Genomic DNA, 22,347 nt, shown 5'->3' with positions numbered 1-22,347 from the left:
ATGCCTTTAGAGTTATTTGTACTGTCCCCTCTGTCTAAGTATGTAGCTAATGGGAGTAGACCCAAACATAAAAGCAGGATACAGCGCCTTACTCCGTGCTCAAGTTGAAATCGTAAATAGGGAGCATAAGTGTTAAATTCTACATTTTCTGCGTATGCTTTATAATGCTTCAATTAAATTTAATAATCTTTATCCATTTCAAAGCTGATTCTAGGGGCCAAATGTTTTAAGAACAGTTTCACGATCGCTGGAGACCACTCCTATAAAAGTGCAACAATGCATTGTGAAACCTCAAAGGCTTTTAAAATATTCAAATTGAAAGTATACCCAGACACTTCCTCTCTAAAAGTCTCCAGTTTTAACATATGCCTTAATGTGTCTGGAGCTGCATGTTAAAGTTTGTACGACCACCTTTTGATATTGGAAATTACTTGAGCAGAAATTCCAGTTAGAGATAGCTTGAGACTTAGGGGCACAACATGCATCAAAGCAAATTGCATTCGCAAATGGTGTACGAATCACAAAATTCGGCCGTTTGCGAATGCAAGTCCCATTTTTGGGATGCATTAACATTTTTGTAATTTTCACAAGTTAAGAAATCGCAAGATTGAGATTTCTTAAATTGCGATTGCATTTAAGGAATCTCAATTGAGATTCCTTAATTGCAATGCATTAAACTTTAAAAATGTGCGAACTCGCAAAAAAGGGGAGCAACTTACCATGAAGTTGACCTTCATGGTAATTTGTGAAAACTTTGAAAAATGCACTAAAGTGCATTTTTCAAAGTTCCATTTTACACACACACATGCCCTTGAGGCATGTGAGTGTGCAAAATTTACTTCTAAGCAGATTTCAGGGGTGCAACAGGGTGTCTATTTGGACACCCCTGCACCCTTGAAATTGCATTCTTAATTTGCGAATTTCTAATGGTGAATTGCAAATTAAAAATGTCTTTCCATTCATTCCTATGGGCCTCTAGGCCCATAGGAATGGATGGGGAGGTATTCCTTAATTGCGATTCTCAATTAGAGAATCGCAATTAAGGAATTTTAAGAAATAGCTATTTTTATAACGATTTCTTGATCCATTGTAGTTTGCAATTCCTTAATTACGATTCCTTATTATTCGCAATTAAGGAATCAAAAAATGCAATATTGATGCATGTGCCAGTTAGAGCTTGGACTGGTCCCGACCTCAACACTTTTACCACTTTTCAGAGTATGGTTGCCTCCTTTACCTTTATAGATTGCCATGTTTAAATTTGAGTGTATTCCATGGCATATGATAGAATTGGTAGGATTTTCATGCCATAAACCTCCAGCATTGGTATGAATTGTCTATTTCCCATAGAGTGATCCAGTCTCTGTAGAGCCCCGACGTGGGAATCTGCCTCCTGACTTAAGTGTTGGAGGTGGGCTGTGTCTTGTAAATTATAGGTGAAAATACAGCCCAAATAAACATACTCTTTTACTGTCTCAATTGGTTCAACTCCTAATGACCATATATAAGATAAAGGTTTCTTTCTGCCACTAAAAGGGAGAGCTTCAGTTTTTAGTAATATTTGGCACCAGAATATTTTCAGTTGCATATTGATTTAATTCATTCAGGTTTCTTTGCAGGCCTATCGGAGTACGATCGAGTATAACGATATCATTGGCATACATTAAACAATGTATGTCAACTTGTGCTAATTTCAGAGAGTAATTTTTAATTTGGGAAAGACGCCCTGGTAAATCACTAATTTTGATATAGAATAATAGGGGAGCTAATAAGCATCCCTGTTTCAGCCCATTTTTTGCGGGGAAAGGTTTGGCTAGGCCTTTTTCTCCCCCCATTTGCACTCTACACCATAATGATGTATGAAGGGAGATTGTTATTGTTAAAAGATCTATAGGAATCCCCAAATTCGATAGCGAGGAGGGCAGAAGCAAGATGGCTACTGACTGACGGCCACAGTGCTCACCCCTTGCTGCCAGGCTACTGTTTTGGCTTATAACGACTGCCGAACAGCCTAAATACATCGCAATAAGGGACGCTTGCTCCCTCTATGACTTACTGATCTAGAAAGGGCGAGACTGGCATCCTGCTGTTGCGGAGGAACTTCTGACGGCGGTGCTGGTATCGGCTCAGCTGGTTTTGGCGGAGCTTCGCTGGATTGCAGCTGAGAGCGGAGGAGGAGGGGCAGATCAATTTGGAGAGGTTGGGCGGCTTGCAGCGGCACAGCGGCACAGCGCACCAAACTGGCAAAGATGCCCCCGAAGACTACCCGAGGATCCCATGGGAAAGCTCCAGATGCACAGGCTTGTGTAGAAGTACGGGAAAATGCAGGGACTGCAGCATCCAAGAGAGGCAAAGCAACGGGCCTAGTCAGTGCAAAAGGCTCAGTCTCCCTGGTCTCCGAGGACTGCTTAGCTAAATGTGAGAGTACTGAGGCGCTCCAAAAAAATAAAAAAGGAAATGAGTGCCAGTGGTACAGGAGCTAAAGGGACAAGAACGGGGCTTAAAGACTTGGGCAGGCGAAATAGTATAGCAAACTTCTTTCACGCTACTCCGACAGCTCTTAGAAATGATACCCCTACATTGGGAGAAACTGGGCAAAACGAGATTAGGGAGGCAAACAACGTTAAGCAAGCCCAGCTGCAACTCTGTCAGACTGACTCTATTGTTGATGTACACCCTGTAACTACCTTAGTGAGCGTCTCCCAAGCTGATCTCTAGGCCGGGCTCAGCCAAACTAGAGGAAGCCATAGCCCGTCAGAAAATCATGATTTTGGGCCAAGCTCAGGCAATAGAGGAAATACAGCAGGGCATTACTTCTGGATCAATTCCGGTGTTGGAAGTCCCTGCAGCTATCAAGGATCAGATGAATACAAGTAAATTAATAGAGGGGATCATAGTAAGTAATGATCCAGAAGACACACTAGATCTTGATCTAGGAGACAGGTTTTTCTCAGTAACTGATGGCTCTGAGCTTTGCCCATCCGAGGCAGAAGGGAGCAGAAACATTCAGCTTTACTTCTCTACTACCAGCCCCGGCACGCCACAAAAAGATACAGTGGTTAGGAAAAAAAACTTTTGAAGAAACAGAGAGATGGTCAAGTTCTAGAGAAAAGCGTGGAGGGCAACCGCAGAGACAGCAGAGGAAGAACGGACCCCACTCTGAAGTGGGATTATTCTGCTACCAGGAGTATCTATCCTGACAAAACAGGACAGGAGGGTGACGGAGATGATGAGTCTGCACCCTCTTTAAAAATGATTTTTGATTCCATTAAACAACGGCAGGAGGAGACACGTATGGATATAAAGAAAAACAGGCTGGCAACGAAGAAGCTTGTAGGTGCTGTAAGGAAAATGGCAAAAGCTTGTACAGATACAAATGCAAGACTGACCCATGTTGAAGAACTCACAAGCACACTAGAGGACAATGTAGAGAAAGCCCAGGTACAGTCTGAATCATATGATAAGCAGCTTATAGATCTCCAATGGAAAATGGAGGATTTTGAGAATAGGCAGAGACTTAATAACCTCTGCGTTCTTGTATTGAAGAAGGCGTTGAAGGTGACGACATCCGGGCTTACATTCTGAGGTTGATGAAGGATGCCTTTCTAGAACTTAACCACTGGAATTGGGAGACTGAGATTCAGCGTGTTCATCGTTTTCCCATGATGCTTAAGAAATCACCACATCCAAGTAGGGATGAAATCATAATGCCAAGAGCAATCTTAATCTATTTTGGAAACTTTCTGCTCCGCGAAGAGTTCTTCGCTAAAGCACACCCAAATGCCAAACGGGTATTTGAGAACCAGTCTTTCTTCGCCAGGCCAGATTATTGCCACGTCACTGTGGAAAGACGATGGCGATTTAGAGAGCTGATCCAGCCGTGTCAAGCTATGGGAGCAGAAGCATATCTGCAGACCACGCGAGGCTAAAGATCATCTATAAGAATACATCCAGAATGTTTACCTCAGAGGTTCAAGCTAAAGCTCATATGGACTCCTTGAAACTCTAAACTGTAGTTTAATTAGGCACTCAATGTTTGAATCACAGGAGTGGGTTTAGTTGGGCTACATGAATTACTTGGGAGGCACTGTTTAAAACAAGATTGTAAATTAAAGTAGGAGAGGAACGAAGGAAAGCTAATGGGGGAAGACCTGGTGTACGTGAGGAGGAGGGGACCTGTGGAATCCAATAGGAATAGCCAAAGGTATGATATTGATGAAATGTTGGGCATTCAGGAAACAGACAGAAGCGCAGCAAGGGGGGTCGACTTTAAGGCTTGCTTCACACTATAGGTGGCGGTAGGAGGGAGGGGGTTGGGGTTGGGGACAGGGAGGGCAGGGGGGGTTAAGAGGGGGTTTTAGGAGGGGCAAACTGGGAAAAAAATCACCATCTAGTAAAGAAAGCAACTTTGGAATCCAGACAATCAAAAAAAAGGAGCAGGAGCGATATACCAATTGCGTGGCTATAGGCAGTATGATAAATGATTTGTATTATGCGAATAGTAACTCTTAACGTATGTGGGTTAAATCATGCAGCTAAAAGAAGGATGGTAGGAGAATATCTCAAGAACCTGCGGGCTGATATAATTTGTCTACAGGAGACGCATATTGAGGGGCCAAGAAATTTTCTCTTAGATCAGTTAGGATTCCATCTAATAGCGTGTACCTCGGAAGGGACTAGGGCTCGGAGTGGCAATACCTGCTAAAAGAAAGTGGGATAACAGTTAAAAAATGTTTATCCAATAAGTATGGCTGATGGGTAATTGTGGTGTGTCAAACGCAAGGATTTACTTTCACGCTTTACTCAGTCTATGGACCCATGATGGACTATGCCGAGATGTTTAATTATGTTAAAATGCAATTGGCTAATTGACAGCTCCCGGTTATTGTGTGTGGGGATCTTAATATCAATGGCTTAAATGGGTGGGGGAAAGGGGACCCGGTTAAATTTGTAGGCCGTAAAAAGAAATGCCTCAGAGCCTTAATCCAAATGATGGAGGATAACGGGCTTAGGGATATATGGGAGCAGACAAATCCCCTGGGGACGGAGACGGGCAGCACGTATTATTCAGCACCTCATAGGGCCGTGGCTCATTAGGATTATTTTTTAATTACCTCCTCTATTCTCTCCCTTTGTAAAATCCAAAATCCAAAAATTACCACGTGTGGTATCAGATCATAACCCCCTGGGTCTTAGAGATTCAAATTTCTGCAGTGGTTACACAATTAGCAAGTTAGACGTTTGAGCGAGCCTTACTGCAGGATGTAAAATATGTTGAACATATGAATAAAGAATTTCTTGAGGTTAACAGGGGGAGCGCCAAGCTCGGGGTACTTTGGGACGCTTTTAAGGCAGGCATTAGGGGGGGAAACTATGAGCTATTCTTTGAAATAGAATAAGATGGAAAAATTGGAGAGGGAGGCCATACAAAGATTAATTGCGAATCTAGAGGAGGAGCTGGTAAGAGCAATCAACTCCAGCCTTAATATCGAGGAGATTTTACAGAAGCTGGCACTAGCAAAGGCTGCTGCAGGGGTTATCATTGCTACTAAAGCAGCAGGTACATTTCTGGCATAGAAACGAACCCACCATGAATTTAGCGAGCAAGTTGGGCACATATTAGCAGTAAGGACCAGACAGATAGCTACTAGGACTACATCGTGGAGATCAAAACACCAGATGGGATAGTTGCTGCCACCCCTAAGGACATTTGCAAAGCATTCCAAGGGTTTTGTTACAATCTATATAGTGAGGACACTGCTAGGGATCTTAAAGATATAAGATTATCTAGAGCTAGTCCCCTCAGAGGCTTTTTCTATAGAAGCTTCTACAGCCATGGAGGTCAACTTTTCAGATGAAGAAATCCAGAGAGCTATTACAGATTTGCCGTCAGGCAAGGCAGTAGGCCCTGATTTTATCCCGTTAGAATTTTATACAACTTTTTTTCTAACATTGAGCAACATTTTATGTTATACAATGCTATAACAACCGGGGTAAAAGGGTCTCAGGGGAGTTTAAAGACTCAATCAGGCTACGTCCCCTCCTAACTAACATGAAATACTGAAAAAACCTGGGAGTCTGAAAAGAACTAAAATGTGTTCTGACAAGTGAAAAAACCAGTGCCCAGTACTAGGTAGCAAAGGAAGAATCCCTGTAAACTATTGAGCAAAAATGCATACGCCAACGCACATAGTCACCAGCAACTGTAGGTGTATCCCAAAAATATAAAGATGGATTTCCCATCAAAGTCTTGTAAATGATCAATATTATCATTTGGTCATCCAATGGTAGGGATGGTAAGTCTCTAGATCATTGATAGATAGTGACGCCAAGATATACTAAAAAATCTTGGCTAATTGTCTAAGTACAATTATAGGGAAAGTGATATTAATCCGCCTGCATGGCTTTATTCCCGGTAGGGGAACCGCAGAACATATAAGGAGAGTCTGCGCCCTGTTTGACGGCACTTCTGTCACACAAGACCCTATGGCGCTTATTCTGCTGGATGCGGAGAAGGCATTTGATAGGGTCTCATAGGGCTTCCTCTGGTCGGCACTGGAGAAAGTAAATATTGGTAAGGGGTGCATAAGAGCCCTACAGGCTCTGTATAAGAAACCTAAGATCCTTTTCCGTGTTATGGGAGGACAGAGCGACCTAATAGATATCAAACGAGGAACTAGGCTGGGGTGCCCATGTTCACCCCCCTCTTTTGCTTTTTATATCGACCTGTTTATCAAGAGTATAGAGCTAAACAGAGGCATTTTCCCTATATGGCTTAATAGATTCGAAACAAAGATCTTGGGGTATGCAGACGACCTGGCAATTACGGCCGCTAACCCCACTGGAGCGTTGGGTGAAATTGAATATGAGGCAGACTGCTTTGGGGCACTATCAGGCTATAGACTCAACTGGGGGAAGATGCAAATTGTTGTTAACGAGAAGACCAGCTTGGCAGACCCATGAGTGACTGAGTCGGCCACCTATTTTGGGGTTGTTATTACACCGGATTTAACTAAGGTCGTTGAAATGAATGTTGCACCTGTGATCCAGAAATCAAGGAGAGATCTTGATAGGCTGAATAATTTACACTTTTCAATTGTGGGAAGCTGTAACATCACTAAAATGTTCTTCCTCCCAAAAGTTTTATATTTGTTCAGAACGATACCCCTGAAGTATGATAATTGTTGGTTTAAGGAAAGGGAAAGAATGATAAACAGGTTTATCTGGGCACATGGGAAGACGAGAAGGGCACTTAAGTTTATGACCCTCCCTAGGGAGAAAGGGGGTTGGGCAGTGCCGGATTTAAAAACATATTAATTTTCTGCAGTATTACAATATATGCGTTGGCTGCTGGGAGGTATCGTCACTGATAGGTGGAGGGATGAGGATGCTGTACCCGATGTATACGGTTTACTTATAAAAGGCGAAGCACATAATTGGCTTCTGAGCTTCAGTGAGGCCAGCTATTATAAAAAAGTCAAATTTAAGACCTTAGGAGAAGCAGTATTGGTTTGGTCTTCTGTTAGGAAGAAGCTGGGATTGGGCAGAATGAATTGTTATACTCCCCTATATAGGAACCCATCTCTGCCTGAGGTTTTTCATGACAGCATAATGAGGCGTTGGGATGGGTTGGGCGTTAAAACAGTTGGAGATATTATAGATTCTGAGGGTATTACATTTGAAAGAGACCAAACCCGGGTAATTTGGAGCGTAGGGAATTTTTTAACTTTTTACAGATCCAGTCGGTCCTTGATAACAAGCGCATTTGACAGAGACACAGTTATGGAAAGGGTGCAAAACCCGGAAGGATGCTCTATCACCCAGATTTATAGCGAGATAAATCAACACCAAAATGACGATCTTGAAAAACACTCTGAGAAATGGCGGGGGAAGCTCAGTATTGAAGGGAGTGAGTTTATAGCCTCTCTTAAGCTAGGATGTATGGTATTGAAAGTAGCTAATCTACAAACCCAACACTTCAAAACCATTTTTGAACTTTATTATACCCCTGCCAGAATAGCCCAGTGGGGAGGGAGAGGTGTGGCGCCACGGCCAGCACGACTGACGCTGGACGATGGGGATCATGGTTCAATCCCTGGCATTGGCAGCAGGGTTCTGCCCAGCACCATGCGACTCTGGGCAATAGCTCGCTTAATCGTCCCAATGGCCCCCAGCTCCATGAGACCCCTATGGTGGTGATTTGTGCGCTATAAAAGTACTGGATTTATTTACATTTAGGGACAATGGGCATTTGCTGCCCGCTCAGTCGCAGCAGGGAGGCTGACATGATACATATGTTTTCTTCCTGCCCTATGTTAGATCCTTTGAAAAGGGCAATTGAGCATTTTATGGGACAAACCCTGAGCATTCAAATAAAATTAACCAATGAATTAGTGGTCTAGGTATGAGCAGGGAGGGAGGTCTAGCAGCACATCATGAATTTTTATTTATTGCCATGGCGATTGTTAGGATCTGGCTGGCAGCTGCTTGGAAAGATCCCACCCCTCCTACCTTCCAACAATGGGTATAACGGCTTTTAGCCATTTATAGTCTGGAAAAAGGCCTTTATGAGAAGAAAGGGTGGAAGGCAATGAAATTGGGGAAACGTATTTGGGCCCCGCTTAGAGATTCAAAGGCAGGATTGGAGCAGACCCGGTCATAATTCTTGGTTATGATTGGGCACCGTATAAAAACTGCATCTGCTATGATTTTATTTTGCTCTTTTACTTTTTATTGAGTGGGCGGGCTGGCATAATGTTAAAAATTAATTGTATCGTTCATTTTCGGGTCGTCCTGCTGAAGATACCTCCCTTAGATGGTTTGACCGAGCTTGTTTTCTATCTTATTTTTCCATTACTTTCCCTTTGATGTTTCCTTTTGGTGTAAACTAATCCTGTATAATATTGTATGGATCTTTTTTGTGTAATTAATGATGAAATACTGATGGTGAAAAAATAAAAAAAGAAGAAATAAAAAAAGAAGAAAAGATAAAAGGAATCCCCAAATTCGCCAATTTTCTCCATAGAGTCAATCTATCTGCACTATCGAAAGCAGATGAAAAATCAATAAAAACACAATATAACGTTTGAGCATTTAGCGTAACATATTTGTCGAGTACTCTTTGGAACACAGCGATGTTATCCAATGTTGAATGCTTTGGACGAAACCCAGCCTGAGACATAGGGATCACTTTTTTCGAAAACGCCCAGTCTTTTAAGTGTTCCAAAATGCAAGCTGCAAAGATCTTGCCAGTGGCGTCAAGAAGAGCTATTTGTCTGTAGTTTGCAGGATTAGTTCTTGAGCCTTTTTTTAGGAGAGGGACCGCCACACTCCTCCGCCAAGATTCTGGTATTTCCCCACTTTTCAGGCAATGTTGGAAGAGTGGGGCTAAAAATGTACTTGAGATGTCTGCTTTTTTTTGTAAAACTTTAATTGGGATCCTGTCTGGACCCATCGCTGCAGATGACCTGCAGAGGATATAAGAGTTGAAATTTGTGTGGTTGAGATTTTCATTGGTTCCTGCTCGCATTGGCTCTTCAGTGCTTGATACTGTCTGGGGAAGATCAGATGCTGAGGATTAGGTTTATAAAGCCTTAGAATATACTTTTCCTAGTCAAATTATGATATTGGTGTGGCTTGAGTAGATTTTTGTAACCCCATTTGTGCAGAAATTATGCTCCAAAATGTTTTATTATTTTTGTGTTTTACCGCAAATTGGATGTCGACCCAAACACGATCTCTTAGGGCTTGCTTTTCTCTCTCCTTTTCCTGTTGTTGGAGTTTTTTCAGTTTCATTATTTCTCCTTGTCTTACCACACAGAAAGAATGAAATTGAATTCTAGTCAATTTATTTAGTTGCCTAGAATTATTGTTGGCTTGATTTCCTTGTTGACGTATTTTAACATTTTCACGCCTTGCTGTGTTTCCTTGGAGAGTGGCAACTACCGACTGTATAGTAGCTTCAAATCTATTTATAGATCTGCCCACTCTATTCGTGGATGTTAACAGAACTTGGGAGATTTTATGGTTTATCTGACTGCTTGTTTTGGAATTCCAGTGAATCCTTCCAGTTTTGTGATTTATGACGGCTCGTCCTTCCAAAGAGCGAAGAGAAGACGAAGATGTATGCTGTGTGAAAACATCAGTTTCTACAGAAAGTAGTGCATGGTCGCTTTTGTGGGTATATTGGGTAGCAAATGACTGGACCTCCGAAAATAGGTCTAAACTACATATAACATAATCTCTAATTGAGGACTTGGTTGGAACCAGTCTGGTGTATCCCGCAGTAGTATCTCCGTCATTTCTCCCATTTTATATAACACTGTTAATTACTTCATTAGATGACATTTTTCCTCTTTTATCCGCTTTTATCTTATTGGGAAAGACAGGAGTTGGTATTGAACATGCTACTTCTTGTGGAGATTTTCCCCTTTTATTAACTAGTGCATTGGAAATCTTTCCGTTGAAGTCCCTGGCCATTATCATCATAGGATATCCCCTTACTTCTAAGATTAATTCGATTTTCTTGAATGCTTTGGTCAAGAGATGATCTTTTGAGGTTCCTGGCATGAGGTAAATGTTAAAAAGTAAGAGATTTGATGGAGGCTCCATCCTTTCTTTATGGCACTTGATGCTAATGCATTGGACATTTGGGAGTGAGAGCTCAATTTTTTCGGGGTTCCAGTCTAGCTCCTCTCTCAGTAGGATTGGTAGACCACCTTTTGTGTGGCCTCTTCTAGGGGCCTCTGCAGTTTTAACAAACACAAAGTATTCTTTTTGAGAAAAAGTCACCAAGGACCATGTTTCTTGCAGTAACACAATGGAAGGTGAATTTTCCAGAATTGAAAGCATCTTGTCAGTAGTCTTTCCTGCGATATTTTATGACACTATCAATTGTCTATCGCTAAAAAGGCAATTTTAATTCCTTGACTGACTTAATCCATTTCAGAGATCTTGCTATCCATGGCCAGGAATTTTCATTCGATAGCGACTTTTGCCTTGAGTCAGAACCATTCCAAATTCGCCAAACTCTATCTTTTATGGAGATGAGCAGAGACCTACCTTCCTGCTGACTTTTTTCACCTCCCGCGCACTGATGGTTAGAACTATTGTTAGTATAGTCTTTAACTTTTTTGTCATCTCTAAGTGTCTCTGAAACACAGAACCTAAACAGCACTAAGAAGCAATATTGTAAACTATCCTTCGCTCAGAACAAATAGAGTCCTGGCAGCAGCATACCAGGTACCAAAAAGGGCAGCAGCCATGCAAGCTTCTCTGCAAATGCAGACAAATTGGAACAGTAATCAGCAGTAGTTCATGTCTGTTCCCTAGCTCAACCAAATCAGTATTGTGGGAATACATTACTACATCAATCTACTTACATTTTCTCCAGTTTCTCATTAATCAAGAAACACTGCACCATCAAGCACTTCAATGAGAAAATAAAATGCATCAGAGCCCACATTAACAACATGATAATGACATTCATATTACCTCTACCAGTAACCTCTTTGCATTCTCTAAACTTACTCAAGGCCATCTGCAACACTTATTGTTAAGCTTCTTTAAGGAGATGTGCTAGCGCTTCTTCTCTATATCGTTAATACCTCCCTCCACTAAGAGTTTTGCCAAACTTCATGAAAACAGAACCGACACAGCATAAGAAAAATCTTAAACCAATTTTGAATAATAGAGTAATTTTAATAAATAAAATGATACAAAAAATCCAGTAAGTAGAACCGAATTATGAATTTTAAAGTTTTAGGTGAAAATAATGCCACAAAGAGCCATTCACATATATCTGGTCACACTGGGACAGGTCAAAGTCAACATTTCCGTCTGACCAAGATGGAGCGCGTGTCAGGTACAGGGGCAAGGTTGTCCTGGTGCACAATTTACCTCCTCAAAGTACAAGTCTAAATAAGGAGCCTCAACTGAATCTTCGCGTGAGCAGGTACCGCGAGGAGGTCGATGTATGCGTGCCGAGTAGTAATTTCTGTATTGTTGGCAGGAGACGCAGGTGGTAGCCATTTGGTGCAAAGAGCAGGTCGCTATCTCAACTTTGCATTTCTGGGTGATGCAATGACCATTGTTGATGTGTGGTCAAAGAGACCCAAAAGTCTTAATTTGCACTTGTAGCTTGGTTTTGAGGCAACAGGAGTACGCTCAGATGCCATCCAAGGGCCCAGGACCTGGGGGACACCTGTGGGGGATCAGGACTTACTCCAGCAGGGGTTAACAGCAGGGCTCAGGAAAGTCCAGGTTGTTCTGGTCAACTGGGTCATTGCAGGAAAGGCCTCAGGAAGTTTGTTGTGTCTCTGTTTCTCAGACAGGAGATCTGCCAACTGACCCTTGGGGTCACTTTTGGGGAACCTGGGTTCAAGGCAGGCAGGTCCAGCCTACCTTCTTCAGACAGCAGGGTAGTGCTTCTTCCACAGGTCCATGAGTGTTCTAATGAGAGGTTCCTACACACACATTCAAAAAGATACTTTCAATACTTGAATACTCCCTATGGAGTAAAACAAACCTCCTCTCTCTCATATCAGTCATGCTATTTGGAAATGAACAACTGAAATGGATCAATGTTTTTCAAAGGGACAATATATGTATACCTTTATAATATATGTAGAAATCATCCAACATATAACAACATTAGATGCCCATATAGAATATTTTTTGATGACGGGATGCTCGTAAAAGAAGTGTTAGTGAAAGAAAGTGGGGTGCTAATAGTGAGTGAGATAAAGAATAGCAGAAAATGATTCTTGGATCCACTACAAAGCAATGTAATGGCTGTTGATGGTTCTTCCACTGAGACATAGATTAGCTATTCCTCTCCACAGTGTGTTGAAAATACATTTAAAAAACAGCTCTGTAAAAGTTTCAACCTGTATTAGTGGTGAGCTGGGTTTGTGAAGTCTTCTTTAGGATGAAGGCAAAGATGCACCTCAATCAAGTAACGGGGAAGCCTGCCCAAACAGTACAGTAACTCAATTTGGTGACAACTTATGAGGCCAATAGAAGAAACCCAGTCAGAAGAAATTAACAGTGGTATGCCTGACCAAGCTAGGGAGAAAAGCACAACATATGCTACATCTGAGTACAGAATAAATATCATGTGCAAAAAGGGAACCATTGTGACAAGTGATTACTGAATATAAACCAGGAAAACAAGTTTTGGAATGCTATGAGGGTGAGCTTGAATTCCCCCCTTCAAAGTTAAGATGTGGGTGTAATGATAGGTGTTTATACAGAGAGCTGTGAGATGTTACAGACAGTTTATTGGGGATATTATAACTTTTAGGGAGATATGTGAACTTCCTGGCTACCGATTTTTCATCTGTAAAAGGGTAACTTCTTTTTCAAACACACAGCAATACAGAATATGTTTTGCTGGAGGAACCTATGATGAAGGGATGCTGTCAATATTTATATATTTTAAAGATATATACATATTGTCCCTCTCAAAATAGTGTTCAATTTAATTTGTCCATTTCCAAATAACATGACTGATATAAGAGGGGGGAGTTTTTTTCCCACTTCTTCAGTAATCTTCAAGTATCTGTAAGATCCACTGTTTTGCATAACAGATTTATTAATCTAGGATCTGAGGAATACAAGGTTGCCCATTATTTATCACTACATTTATACCTAGTGCCAAACTGGTCCTCATCAGTTCTTCTCCTGGGTTTGGCTCAAAACTGTATAGGATGAAAAAAGCAAGGCTGGCCTGATGTCAGTTTTATTTGTCTGTGCTTCATGCAGGGTCCTTTGAAGTGTTATCAGGGCAAGACATAGCTACTCCCCAGGCATCCTGTCAGAAAGACCCACTGCCTCTACATCCAAGCCCCCTTTTATCCCCATGTTTGAAAGGAATACACAACACACTGCAGGAGAGCCATTCACAGTCATGAGACTCTGGACAGTGCAGGAAGGCAAATTTAGTTTAGGCGGAAAAATGCAAACTTTCTAAAAGTGGCATTTTCAGAATAGTAACTTAAAATCTGCCTTTACCATTAAAGAGGATTATAAATTACAATTTACAGTAGAAGAAGCATTTCTATATCTGTTCCCAACTTGAAGTGATCACTTATTAAGGGTAATAAGGTAACTCTGTCTTAGTCCATGGAAGATAGCCTAGCTACAGTGAAAAACACCTTTAGGAGTATTTCACGGTCAGTACATGTAACGCCTAAATACACATGTCCTGCTTTTTAACACCATGCACCCTGGGCTATATGATTTATACTGTGCAGTGTGATTTTATGCCAACATTTCTACAGCTTGATCAGTAAACAAAACAGCATTGGTACCTATTAACTGTTGTACAAATGTAGTTTTGCACTTGTTAATGTGTATGTATTTTTCTGCAGTGGTTGGTTGATACTAACGTTAGTGCCAAATCTACCTTCATTAGTTAAATGTTTACGTAATGTACCACATTTCTTTTACATTTTGTGCCAGATTCTCTGTCTCCAGAGCCCTCTTTCAGAGACCCTACATGCCTTTGACCAAATATAATTTCTTTATTAGAAAGTTTGTTTTCTTTGTGAATGTGATGAATTGTCCTTTACAGTGATTTGTCTAGTAGGGGTGGGGGAAGAATTCTGCCCTCAATGCGCAGAGATCTGAAAAACTCTAGACAGCGAGGTGGAGTTTTTTCCTCTTATGTGACTCGTGAATGTTAAGTTGACGAGAGAGAAAAATCACACGCTAGACCTCCTCCTGCCCAGATTGCTCACCGTGGGCGGTTGCAGTAGGTGGTGACCACTTGTGTTGAGAAATCTGCCATTCGCGTTAAGGAAGCTGCTGCTTGAGTAGAATATATACTTGAGCGGCAGAAAGAAGCAGCACCATTTGGAATGCTTCATACTGCTGATATTACAGCAGAGGACCAACGGCTGGCACTAAAAATCAGCACGAGCAGTGCGACATACCGCACTTTGCCGCTTGTGGCGCAGGAGAGTGTTTTTTGACTTTTCACACACTTCCATGTAGCAGAACTCCGCGAACCCCATCCAGGCCTACTGCCTAGACAGCGCAGCTGCCACCAGACACTTTTGTGAGTACCACTAGGGCGTTTGGCTCAGTCCACATGTTGGGAGCCAGGAGAACACATTTTGATTGGGAAGCTTTGATTGAGTAGAAGTTGTGTGTTTTCAAACAAAAAAGTGCTTGCCCTCCACCAGCTGCCTCATTTTGTTTATTTATCCAGCTGAGTGAGTCTGAACTTTTAGGGGCATGCATATGACACTGTAAAGTATAAAAGTGTCTTAGATAACTAGATAATTTATGGTGTTTGCCTTTCTGTGGCAGCAGCACAGATGGAAGAATGGCAGTCATTAATTGCATGGGTTTTTAGGTCTGGCTTGACAGTGATACTTTCATCTGCCCAATATTATCCTGCAGTTCTTTACTTCCACACCAATACATATGCTATGAATGCAATGCTTCACATTACCATCCAATATTCATTTATAGCCAGGTCTATTGGCATTGACATTTCTCGTTTCAAGATGCCATAATATAAACAACCCTGATCTTCAATTGGGTCCTGTAGGAGAAGGTTGAGGTCAGCACACATTTGCAAGTTTTTTTTTAGAAACACCTTGAACAGAATGTATTTTTCATAAATGTAAATCGTCTTTACAAACAACTCAGAAATGTATATTAAATACGATCTTTAAAAGTTACTTTGAGCAGTAGATCTGATCTGCTCCTTCTTGCAGTTTAAACGAGTTATCTTAACTACTATTAATAACTAATAGTATTGTGACTATTCCTGCCAGTTCCCAACGTTTAACAGATGCTTTTTTTTGTACAAGTCATTTTAAACTAATAGGAGGAAAAAGGAGAAAATTAACATATATGACATCATTAAGAGTGTGTTTTAGTGTTCTGACATATGGCGCACAATGAAAAGTGAAATATTTCTCTACCACTGAAGCATATTGACTCTGTTCCTTTCTTTTTCTCTCAGGTTTGCTAAGTTAAATGTTTGCAGCGTGAGCACAAAACGAGGAACAGTTTTTGTACATCACCATCATGTGAAGCTAATAAAAGAAACACGTTTCCAACAATGATGAATATGAGCTTAGAACTACATTATGGATAAGATGTGCAAAACTGGATTTGTGTGTTTTTTTCAGCAAAACTACGCAAGGAGTTAAACATCTGCTGATTAGAACTGGACATTGAATAAGGCATTGAAAGGATGCACGTTTGACGGAAACTAATATACGTGCTTTGAAGGATAGCCAGGCGTAATATGTATGTGTATTCAAGAAATTTGTAAACTTTCATTTTTTATTGATTTTAAAAAGAAGCTTTAAATTTGTCACATTAGTGATGCTATTCATTTAGGATTGTTCCTGAGCCAGTAGTAAGGGGACTGAATCTATGTCACCTTCAAAAGATAGCAAGGGTTACCTACCATGTAATGACACTGAATGTGTTCACCTTATATGTGCGACTTTCATTGTAAGACATTTGCACTTCCAGTATTTCCTATGTATATAATGAAGCTTTTTAGCGTTCTTCAATTCCCATGTTTATCCTGTCCAGGGGAAAACCTATTTGTGGTAATAAATACCAGTCCGGTGTGGAAGGCATATAAGATGACTCGATATTGTGACACTCAGAATGGTGAGTTGTGGTTACAAAGTGCCAAGTTAATAAGTATAACCTTCATGAAATACACATTACACTGATACACTATTGAGAAGTCTTTACTAATATACAAATACACTTTTTAAAGAAACGTTTAGTAGCATTCCAAGAAATACTATGTTGTACAAGAAACAAACTAGCCGATTACTAATGCCAATTATACATTTAAACACATCTACACAATAAACACAGTCTAGAATAATACTGTATAAACTACTTGTTGTCAATTTTATGTGCTATGCCAACACAGTGAATCATACAAGAAGTTTTCTACTATTACATACATTTCCAAAAGATGTATAGATGTCCTAAAAGTGACTGAGATTTCACCACAAGTGATTGAGAATCCACCGTATGCACAGGTACCTCTTACGGAGGATAGGACGCAAAGAGACCAGCAGACTATCCAAGGAGTGAGTTTGTAGCAAGTTCTTATTCTAATCTTTAAAGCAATGCAGAACTAGTCACAGAATAGGCTGAATTTTTAAGCCACGGATGACAAATATGAATCTGTGCAAGGGAAATGAAGGTGAACAATTAGACATTTCATCACCAACATTTTTTTGCATGTTACGTTAAACTTCTTTTAAGTGAGTTTGCATGGAGAAATGAGGAATTCTATAAAGAATAAGGGCACAGATTTATCCATGAAGTAATGACTAGGCTGTCATGACGTTTTGAGATATATTACATTTGGTTAGTCTAGTCAAGAGGTCCTAGGTGGTGTATGGCGACAGATATACCTGTTGTCAGACAATATGTGATGGGTGAAGAGGTTAGTTTAAGAAGGACATTTTCAATGTACATTTTTGGTGCAGGATGATGACCCAAGCAAAAGGAATTTTGCATTGTAACAGAGTTGCTTCAGCTCTTCTAATGTCTTATACCTTCACCTAGTGAGTTATTTAGACAAATGCCCACTTTTCTCCTCTGTCCTTCAATGCAATTATTGCAATGAGGTGGGATTTTATTTTTTTATTTCCTTTAGGTTATAGATTATAACATGATCAAAATATCAAAAGATGTGTTCGCTCTCAACCAGCATTTAGCATTACCTAGATCGAGCTTGCCCATTGTAAATCAAAAACGCTGAATTCATGCCAGACATTCAGGATATCCACATAAAATTGAAGTACATACAATGTACATGGATGGAAATCATTAGGTAGTATATTATGTACATATATAGAAATCCATTACATAGTTTATTCAATAGAAAATGTAGTTCAGTCTGAAGTTACTGGGAAAATTTGATATGGTACAGCCATCACAACCAATAATTGGTATCGCAGGCTTCAAACATATCGCTGAAAGCATTAACACAGGAAAGAGGAGCGGCTCATTGCCACAATCATGTGGTTACTTATAAAACATATCATATCATAGACTTCCACATCACACTAATCCAAACACTGATATAATGTGAACGCTTATGGATATATTTGGGGATGTAGATGAATTATCTCCACACATTCAAATACAGATGACTGGGAAACTAGACAGAATAAAGATGTTATATCCTAGATGTTAGCACAATGGGAAAAAATAATTAGTTACTAACGTTCTAACTAGTCAAGTTTGGCATGTTGGACCAGGTGAAAAATATAGATGCTGAATACACAACTTAAACAATGAAGCTGACAACCCTGACAAAATTAAAACCATACACTTGCCCAATCCACGAGTATGTTCAACAAGTGGTTTTCTGCTGGTCTTCCCATTAAAATAGCTTCCAACATTCAGATTCAGCCAGCAAACTGTTCATCAAAGAGATCTTGATCAGTTCAGGACTGCAATATAAAACACAACTTTCTAAAAAAAATACAACTTACTTAAAGTCATATCAGAATTGAAATGTCCAAAGTGAAAGTGTCAGGCTGTAGGGTTACAAGCATCAGTATGGTATAGAACTGTTTTATTATTACCATATTGCAGTTAGATAATAATATGTTGTTTTATGCTGTGCTCCATAACAATCTTGTGCCATTTCTAAGCATTGTAAATAACAGTTGTAACAAACTCAAAACGCAATCTTCTTCAGTTTGAAAAAGCAGGAGGATATGAAAGGCTGGGTTGATCTTGATGGGATTCAAACTTTGGAACTCACAGACCACATCAGATGCCAACAGTGAATGTTTAACTAACTGAGCCATTTTGGCAGTGGAGGTGGACATATCCCGCCAGTCATCAAAGTTATACATTTTGCACAACTCCAAGAATATTTTGAAGTATGTCATCTAAGAATGCTTGGTTCTATTGTAATTAATTGTTTTAAGTAGCTCAATCTGAATGCTTCTTCTTCATACAGATGTACTGTATTTCATCTGCAAGAAAAACTGGACCTATGTGATTTGTGTGTCCAATAGAAACTGTCCATTTAGACTGAGAGGTTTTTAGTCAATTTGTTGAGGTAAACATTTTGTTACTGGAGTGGCTTTTAATTCAGAAATCTAAAACAGAACAGTAATATTAGCATAGGCTAATACATTTTAGGGTAGTCCGAAGATCCTACATGCTTAAAAAATCACTTCGCAAAAACCATTTATAAATTACGACATGTGCATAGGAAGTGATTACAAAGCAAGTTAGGCAGACTGTGTTAGCACATTATAAACAGTACTAATACTAATAGTGTGTAAACAACTATGTAAAATCCTAAGTGTTGGTTGTCAAATATAAAAAAAGGCTATTTCTCTGTTTTAATGTGAACATCTCCTGATCTCCCCTTTCTGTTTTTCTCAGTGTGTAAAAATTGTACATTTACATTTTCAGGTCAATAAATGTGTCAGGATATATTATGTGCTGAAAATACTGTCCCTGTGCATTTAGGTTATGGGTGGTGTTTAAATAACAATAGAATGTGTTTAGGAAATTTTATAACATTTTACAATGAAGAACATTTTATGCTTTTCTCAGACATGACGTTGATTGTAATTGGGATGACTGGAAACACAGCTCCCAACATCTTGTCACCATTTACAGGTACCAATATGGCTTCCTGTTCACCCTTGCGAAACATAAAGGTTTGTACATATGCTGTATCGGATTATGACTCAATGTATAGTGTTGTCCACCTGCCCCAAAAAAAGAATTAATTGCAACTTTAAAATGTTATCTGCACTGCTAGTCAGCAAGCATGCAGCACCTTCAAAGACACGCTCGCAAGTGAGTCTTTATATCGATTTGATGTTTCTAATCACTACAGTTGAAAACGATTACATTGTTTGTAGTAGCAGAAGAAAACATATTGATAGCATTCTGAACATTTAATAGAAATAATGTTCCTGCTCCAGGTATATGTAAATATATCTCATGACCATCCTAGCACTTTCTGCACTTCCCTCTTGCTGGCAGCTAACAGTTCTCCCAATGAAAAGACTGGGCAACATTAGCGTCTTGTAAAGTAAGAGAACCATCTTCTTATTGTTTTATAAGTCTTACATACATATACAGTTAAGTGTTATAGTCGGGGACATTTGGCTGTAATGGTCATTAAAAGCCCAAAGCAAAGTTACAACGAGGAAGAGGGCCTTTAACAACTGGTAGCCTGAGGCAGATGGGCCATAATAATGTTAGAACATTTTACCCACTGAGAGTAGAATATTCCAAAATAAACAGAGAAAACCAAAATATATGCATTGGAATGGTCAATGCCAGCCATTATGAGCCCTGAGCCACATGGTTGCCTTCAGTGGAGCTCTTGAAATTCAAATAGTTTAATATTTTCTCAATGAAATGAATGAATGAAATATCACTTATAATGCGCAACTATGCCAGTGGGCGTCAAGGCGCCTAAACCAAATACATTACAATTGGTTTAATGGAATGTATAACTGTCAATAAGGAGATCTCAATTTCTAGGTCCTCCCTTTTGAGGAAAATCTGGGAAACTTTTTTCATGATCTCTGTCTACAGACACTAGAGCTCAGAAGTCTCTGCCTCTTACCTTCTCTTTCTATCTGATTGACTTTGCTTTAGATGTTATCTTTCTAGCAGAAGGAAGAATGCAATTCTCATTTGAAATGTGAGGTTTCTGTTTCCTATGTTAAATATTTGCTTTTAGCATGTGGGGTTAGCATTGATTATCTTAAGCTGTGTGCTAAAGTTACCAGAATTTGGGCTAAAAACCTGCGTCCTTTGAATCTTTGTTATTTGAATAGTTGTACTTTTTCTGTTTGAACAATCAGAAGCCAAACGTAAGCCTTCCTCTTCCTCCTATTCTGTCTGGAAAAATGTATGGATTAAATTCTTGCTATCACACTGTGATGTCATATCCCTTTAAATAGTTTGATCAACCAAGACATAGTCCGGCATCATTTCATTATTATTAACTTCTTTCATTCACTGTTTTCGGAAGGTAGTATGCAGAGTATATTAGGGCAGGGTCATAATGATTCATTTTGTTAATCAATGTTTCTTCTGCTTTCATTGACACTTCTAAACAGACCAAAAACCAAGTATTGACTAAGATTAGTAAATCCACAACTGATCAGAAGAAAGCACGATAACCCACTCCTCCTTTCAAAAGAACTTTCAATGTTGAGATGCCTCCCTGACGCCAAGTGACTAACTTTTGCTCTGTGCTGACAGATACATTTTTATATGTAGTTCTGTTTAGGTGTGATATGGCCCCTACTACCATCACACAATAATTGTAGCCATGAGACTATTAAATTATAAAGCTGTTATCATGACAATTCATACATTTATGCTAAACATTGAGGATGTTCTAACTCTCACCAAATCAGAATTAATTCTGAGTAGGAAAATGTTAGAACAGAATTATGAATTGCTCTAAAAGTAGTTCCTGAATCACTGTTTAAAATATGTATTAATAAAGACATGTTTCCACAGTAGCTATAAGATGAAGAGAAGGCTATCCTTCACAGGTGTACCAATATATATGAGGGTAAAGGGTCAGTTTCTACATGCAAGAGCTTTTGATTATGTTATGTCAGATGACTTATAGAAAACTCAGTAAATTGGAATGTTTTCTATATAATACATATACATAAAAAGCGGATAGAGGAGTGAACTTAAAGATCTGGTACCTATGTTTTTTCTTCTTGCAATAACATCTGTCTTATTTGGTCTCTCTTGAAATCAGGCTGTAACGTCCTGTAATGGAGTTGATGTTAAAAACCTGTTGTGTATTGCAGTTGTGTACTACCAGGTATGCAGTGCACTACTGTTCGTACAATGTACAGGAACAGTGTATCAGCCAAATTATATTGACAATTCTGATTTGGCAAGACTGATGCTGTCACTACATGTCTACAGAATCTATGATTAATTTCCCTGAGCAGACGTCTGCAGTTTTTCTGTACTTGTTAAAATATCTTCTGGAAATTGAAACAGGTCTCTTGAAAAGAAAACAATTTCAGTGGATGTCAGATTGAATCCCTGATGTTCTCATACAACACAAAGTACCATTATTCTAAATGACTGATGTAATTCTATTTACTTGACTTCAAATTCTTCAAAACCCATCTGTTACTCTCTTTGAAAGAATGACCTCTTAAAACATAATTGCCTTGATATATTCTACTTTAGGAAATGCCTACAGTTGGTCCATGCTGGACAGATCCCTGGTAGTTGTTGAAGATAAACATCAACTTTATAAATGATTTCCATCATGTGCAAATTTATCTTCTGTGAATATCCTGAAAATCTGACATG

General features: G+C 39.6%; 1 protein-coding gene across 4 annotated transcripts in view; it reads left to right on the top strand.

Moving 5' to 3' along the window:
• LHFPL3 (LHFPL tetraspan subfamily member 3) overlaps nucleotides 1-20,292 on the top strand; it is a 694,555-nt gene extending 674,263 nt beyond the window's left edge. For all 4 annotated transcript variants that reach the window (XM_086967425.1, XM_086967424.1, XM_086967423.1 and 1 more), the window contains one exon: nucleotides 15,980-20,292. In XM_086967425.1, the coding sequence (XP_086823551.1) occupies nucleotides 15,980-15,993 (14 nt within the window). In that variant the 3' untranslated portion in view covers nucleotides 15,994-20,292. The remainder of the gene's footprint in view (nucleotides 1-15,979) is intronic.
• Nucleotides 20,293-22,347: the final 2,055 nt, after the last annotated feature.

The sequence above is a fragment of the Lissotriton vulgaris genome, chromosome 1_1, assembly GCF_964263255.1.
Source record: "Lissotriton vulgaris chromosome 1_1, aLisVul1.2, whole genome shotgun sequence".
Classification (NCBI taxonomy): domain Eukaryota; kingdom Metazoa; phylum Chordata; class Amphibia; order Caudata; family Salamandridae; genus Lissotriton; species Lissotriton vulgaris.
Note: the sequence above shows the minus strand (reverse complement) of the source record. Positions and strands in the feature narration are given on the sequence as shown.